The following is a 6,761-nucleotide window of genomic DNA, read 5'->3' as shown; positions in this document are numbered from 1 at the left end:
AGTTTATAAATAAAAATTCATTATAAATCTAAATTAAAAATAAAGTAATTAAACTTTTGATGTGAACTTCGAGAATTTTTTTTCAAATTTACGGTTAATTTTAGTATAAATAACCTCAATTTTTTATTTTATTTACATAACACGAATTGATCGTTATCTCTACAATGCAATAAATTGCAGGTCTCTCTCACAGAACGTGAAATAAGCTATTTAAAAATTTATTTAAAATACGAATTAAAAATTTTTCTGGGTTTTACTTTAGAAAAAAAATTTTTATAGTTTTATCTTACTCCGTCCTACCCTATGAAAAAAGTTGAAATTTTTTCCCAGGATACGGGTATTTTCATTACATCAATATCATAGAAATTATAGCCAAATCGGAGTTGATGAGGTCAAAAATGTTCCGCCTGTAAAAAAATGACACATACAATTTTAATTAAACGTAATGTAATATTTAGCATATCAAATTTCACTTTTTTAAACATTAAAACATGTTTTAATGTTTCTAAATTGCTGTTTTTAACATAAGATAGCAAATTAGAAGTACAGAATAGAGGTTTTCATACCCAAGAAACCACTTACCTCAAAAGTGGGAAAAGGTAAATAAATTCATTTTTACTAAATTTATTTTGATAGAAATGTTTATTAGTAGACTATATTAAGATCACTCTTATTTGAAATGATTAAATAAATAAAATGTTTATATATCTATATGAAGATTATTAATTTTAAATAACTTGTCTTTTCTAAGAATATCATTGAGCGTTTTCCAGCAACTTTAATACAGGAACCAACTGCATTTACATCAACTGATGCAATGGAGTTATACAATAACATTTTAGTTTTTATAGTATCTGGAGGGAGTGGTTCGCGATCAGAAATGCATATATTTCAGGTACTTATGCGCAATAATGTCTGTCATGATCTGTGCTAATTATTTTAATCTCATTTTAAATTGTCCAATTCATATTCAATAATTGTCATAGTCGATTTGTTAAATTCCTTTTTTAAATGTTATTTTAAAATCATATTTCAAATTTTTATAATTTTATTACAGTGTATTGTTAAATAAATTGTTAATATATTTCTTACGATTTGAGAAAATTTTACTATTACTGTGCAGTTTTATGTTTTTGTCTCTAAATGTTTACTTTGTTAAAATATTTAATCGAGTTTAAAAATCCAAATATATTTCCACATATATTTTAACAAAACATATGAAATATATTTTAACACAGATCATGGATAGTCCTACAGGGTAATTTGGCAACTCACCACAGTCAAAAGTCTTTTGAAAAATGTTTCCTATTCTGGCAGCTGTCTTAAAAACTCTTATCTGTCTTTCAAAAGACATTTTTGATTTTCAGCTAAGATTTTGTTTTTTTTTGTGGTGCATACAATTTTTTGTATATAAAATAAAATATATAAAACTTAAAATAAAAATTATTAGTTAGTTAATTAAATATTACTAACCTAACAATTATTACTAACCTCATTTTAATATGACGTCAAAGTATAAGAATTTTAAAATACATATTTTATTTATCTATGATATATATATTTTTTATATATTTAAATGTTAATATTTATTAACCTGAACATTTATCTATTTATTTATTTATATATATATTAGCTGTAATTTTAAAACTAATTAATTTTTTGCCACTGATGTGCTTAATGCAGCAATAGCTGCTACCTTTTTTTTATTTACTCATGTAAAATCCAGTAAATAATTTATGTACAAATTATAATAATAATTAAACATACAGGGTTAGGCGATTAAAGTGTTATCTATTCATACGACCATGTCTTTTTTATGTGAAATTATTTTTTATTGATACAAATTACATCTGGTACGGTCACAGCTGCCCATACCATTAATTGAGATGGAAAATTATTTCAGGTGGCAATTTTTAGTCCAAAATTTTCGGCAGTGCGTTCAGTTAAGTAAGCACTATCATTTTAAGAGTTTATGAACTGCTTAATGGGGAAATTTTTCTCATCAGAGCACACAATATTTAGAAATTCTTTTTAACTTTTTATTGCTTTGGTGTAAGATTTACGATCTTTTTTGGAAAATGCGTCAGATAGTTCGCTGGGGTATTTTCAGTTCTTTGGCTATTTGATTACCACTACGACGTGGATTGCGTTTAGGGCGAGACTTCACTTTTCGAATCCTTTCAGGAGATGTTATCGTTTTTTTTCTTCTACCATCATTACGTTTGTCGACGCTGCCAGAGCAATTATAACGATTTGCAGTAAAATACACAAACATTTTATTCACTTTGAGGTGTTTGTGCTCACGAACAATAGCTGATTGTGATTTTACAGCCAAATACCACGCAATCATATTATTACGTTTGAATTCTATCTCGAATAACTTTTCTTCTATAAAACTTAAACGCAAATGCTTGTGGCGGCTTGTAAACAATATAAACAGCTGCCTTTCGTTTGAATTTCGCGTAGTTGGCAATATAGGTTTGATAGATATACCTGTTAGTAGTTGGTAACACTTCAATCGCCTAACCCTGCATATCTTGCGGCTTTAGCAATTAACACCCTTTAACTATTTCCTCACGAAAGCAATATCACAAAACAGCTTTTTACCTCGAATTACAAATGATAAAATTTTTTCTGAAAGACTTTTGTGCTAGAATAACAAAATTCTTTGAAACTGACTCTCGTTGTATCTTTTAAGCATCTTTCGTAAGACAACTATGTTTGCCAGAATTGCCCTGTTAATGTATCATTTTAAAAAAATGTATATATTTAAAACCATTGTTTGCATTTTTTATTGAGAAGTTGCAATTTACTCAATTTTCAAGTCACAAAGCATATCTGCTGTTCATCTTGTTGAGGACTTACAAAATCTTCGAAATGGTCAATTGATTCCACAACAACGAGTTACAACTAATCAATCTCAGCAGAAACAAATCGACTTGTTTGATATGAATAAAATAATATCGTCATCTGAACAAGCAGATTCTCGAGATATCAGTCACCATTCCATGTCTCGTCATAACGAAGATCATTATGAAAATAATATTATTACAGAAGATGTGGGAATCGTAGCAAGCGGCGACACAGATTCTGATCAAGGTGGTTTTTTTAACGAAGAAAACAGTTCTATAGCAAGCGATAAGTATGAAAGGGATGTAACAGTACTCAATCATTGTTTTGACGATATAGAAAAATTCATTGCACGATTACAACATGCTGCAGCTGCATCTCGTGAACTAGAACGTCGTCGACGAAATAGGAAAACTAAAAAAAAGGATCCAGGTGAAGGGCTTTTAACTCTTCGTACACGCCCTCCACATGAGAAGGAATTTATTGACATATTTGCAAAGTTTAAACTTTCATTTAACTTATTAGCTAAACTTAAATCGCACATACATGATCCAAATGCACCGGAATTGGTTCACTTTCTTTTTACACCATTAGCCTTAATTGTGGAAGCATCAAGTGATACTTATGATTCTCAGTTAGCTGGGCGAGTAATTAATCCGTTACTTACTCGTGAAGCTGTTAATTTGCTTATAAACTGTGTAACTAGTAAAGAAACTGAATTATGGCGTTCTTTAGGCGACTCTTGGAGTATTCCTCGTGACCAATGGAAGGAAAATATTAGTTCTTATCATCCTGTTTTCCTTGATGGATGGTCACCTGATTACCTAGTTATTGATGAGTTGGAACCTGGTACAGCACCATCTATAATAAAGCATAACATTAATGTACCAGTAATTGGTGCTGATAGTATGTCTAGTAATGGTCATAGCAATAACTTAGTTACTGGTGTAACTTATGATAATCGCGTTGGCAATAACACAAACAATTTTTATAATTTATTTAAAGTAAATAAATCAGATAACGTCGATCATATAACAACTTTAGGCAGCTTGAATTATAATACAAAAAATGATAGTCCCGCAGATATTGTTAAACGCACTGAGAATCATGGCAAAATTTCCTCAGTTCAAACAATTACTGGAGATTTACAAAATATAAATGTACGTGATCAAAAAACTAAAGAAAACAATTTTAATGCTGGAAGCTCTGTTATTAAAGGAATTTCAAAACAAAATATAATTTCGGCTCATACTGAAGCAGCTAATACTAATGATGTATATGACCAACAACTAGGAATATGGCTTGAAGATTTACAATTATCACGTGCTAAAATAGTTCTAGTAACTTATCCCCGTACAGCGAACAATGACAAAGAATTAAGTGTTGTTCGTGGTGAGTATTTAGAGGTAAGTAAACATTAATACAAAATGGTTTATTCAATCGGCGTAGTCATAAAACGGTAAAGTGAATGTCAAGAAACAATATATAATCAATCATGGATCAGTCATATTTAGGGAAATCTATTATCTCATGAGTTATTTTTTCGGTCATAATTTCTAAGGTCCAAGAACAGACTGACATTCCTGCCCACTCTTGACTACAGCCGTTGTAAGATTTTTTAACTTCAATGTGTTTATTTCAAATTGCACTAATTCTACATTATAGATACTTGATGATACTAGAAAGTGGTGGAAAGCGCGAAATATACACGGTCAAATTGCACATGTACCTCATACTATTGTGACACCCTACAACTATGGTGAAGTCGAAGTCGGTAATCAGCAAATAGTGACCAAATCCCCTTTTAGCGACACCTTAGAAGTAACAAAACCAATTTTATTTAGTTAATTTCTATAATATATGATTTTATTTTGCAGAACGAAAGTGAAGATGTTTCAAATAATACAAGCTGGAATCATAATAAACATTTGGGCAAAAAAGGAGAATTTAGATATTTTTAGTAGTTTTGATTTTTACGTTGGTTTTCTTAATATAATGTATTAAAAAAATTTTGTTATGAAAACGTATATAACTTAATAAGACATAAAAAAACTTATGAAAAGTTGTTTAAGAACTTTTAAAAAAATAATAATCACAAATACCATATTTAATCAATTTGATTGATTTACTTAGTTATACATTTAGAACTTATTATTAACTTATTATTAACTTATAAATCAAACCTGAAAGCATATTATTACCGGAATGAAAACCAGAGCTTGCTTTTTTATTTCGAGCTTATTTCAACATCATATAGTCGGTGCATTATGTTGACTTTGCTTTTTTAAAATGAAAACGAATAAATTAATTTGTCATAATAAAGAAGCTAATTTATAATGTAAATAGATGAAAATGTTCACGCTGAACTAAACCGAAAACGAAAAAAAATTATATATATTTTTATTGGACTAGAATGAAAAAATTTTTCAAAATTCAAAATTATAGTTCTATCTATCTATAGTTCTATCTATAGTTAGTCTAAAGATAAGTAAGCATATTATTATATTTAACATTTCAACCGATTACTTGAGATATCGTCATTAATATAAACAGATTCTTGGATGCATTCACCATCCATGTATCGTCATTTTTTCTTTCAGAGTAGCAACAAAAAAAAATACTCAGAACTTAAGAAAGAACACATATAGAGCAATAGCAATGCTCTTAAAATGTTCCAACTTATGTTTCAGTGTAGTTAAATTCAAAAATCAATCTATTGGAAATACTGGAATTATGGTATATCATCCTATCATCCATTAAAATCATTTGATCGTTTCATTTACTAATAAATACATATACATAAATAAGTATATTTGTGTGTTTTATGTGTTAATTAATTTTTAGTGTTTACAATTTTTTTATTTCATATACACAACACAACAAAAAAACATACATATGTCAAAAACAAGCATTTGAAATATTTTAAAAGTGATGCCAATTTGGCGCAACCCGTCTTATTGCTGTTTTTTTACAACTTTAAAGGAAGAAATGACCGCTAATATAATAGATGTTGCGGGAATCGTAGCTAATGGCAAAGTTTATGTTTTAGTTTAACTTATTAATTGGTTCTTTTTTTACAGCTTAGCTTTGTTTATGGGGGAATAGCCAGTGAGATATCAGAAAAATCGAAGGCTGGCATTAGTATTTTAATTTAAAGTAACGAGAACCTTCAAAATTCGGAAGACTGAAAATAAACTTAGACTTTTTAGATATACACATGTTTCTCTTCGAATTTCTCAAGTTAATACCAGATTTAAATTCTACGTGCAATTTCTAATTAAAAATATTTGTATTCCTGTAAATAATGTATATGTACTAATTTAAAATAATTTTTTGATCCAAAAGTTGAAAAGTTTTATAATGGTTTTTGGTAAAATTAAATTAGTTAATAACTATTTAAAATCGGATTTTGGTTAATGTAGTCATTCACCACCTACTCTAAACATTCTTATAGAACAAGTTTCTTCCAAAATCCACTTCTACCTAGAATTGCAAAATGCATTTTCACATTCTGAATTGCTTGGGACACAGCTGTTGAGGGAACAATATAAAACTAAAATTTGTTTTGTTGAACTTTGGCAGCATTTGCATTTTTTAATGGCGAAAAGGACGAAAAAAAGAACTCGTCACCAACATGTAAGGGATAATAGATCTTCCACAGAATTTTTCTCTCGAATGCTCCTAATGCCTTCTCGTCACTGTTGGTAATTGTCCAAGCTTCTGCATCACACAGCAGGACAGGCATGATAAAAGATTTGTATTTTTTATTTGTCGAGAGTGGGCTTCATTTCTCAATTGCCTACTTAATTAATAAAGAGTATACGTGAAAATTTCCCAACAGCCGGTACTGCGGCCAGAAGAGACCTATTGTACCAGTTTCACTATTGATTAAACAAAGCCCCTTAAAGCTT

General features: G+C 29.2%; 1 protein-coding gene across 1 annotated transcript; it reads left to right on the top strand.

The window, feature by feature from the left end:
* Positions 1 to 735: 735 nt before the first annotated feature.
* LOC119678592 (epidermal growth factor receptor kinase substrate 8-like protein 1) lies at positions 736 to 5,254 on the top strand (the record flags this gene model as incomplete). The annotated part of the gene is given in 4 exon segments (XM_038090512.1): positions 736 to 895; positions 2,826 to 4,256; positions 4,516 to 4,671; positions 4,728 to 5,254. Coding segments are annotated over 4 exon segments (1,749 nt in total). The 5' UTR covers positions 736 to 817.
* Between the last annotated feature and the right edge of the window lie 1,507 nt (positions 5,255 to 6,761).

Source organism: Teleopsis dalmanni, chromosome 2 (assembly GCF_002237135.1).
Source record: "Teleopsis dalmanni isolate 2A chromosome 2, ASM223713v2, whole genome shotgun sequence".
Taxonomy (NCBI): Eukaryota; Metazoa; Arthropoda; class Insecta; order Diptera; family Diopsidae; genus Teleopsis; species Teleopsis dalmanni.
This window is presented reverse-complemented; position numbering and strand designations above follow the sequence as displayed.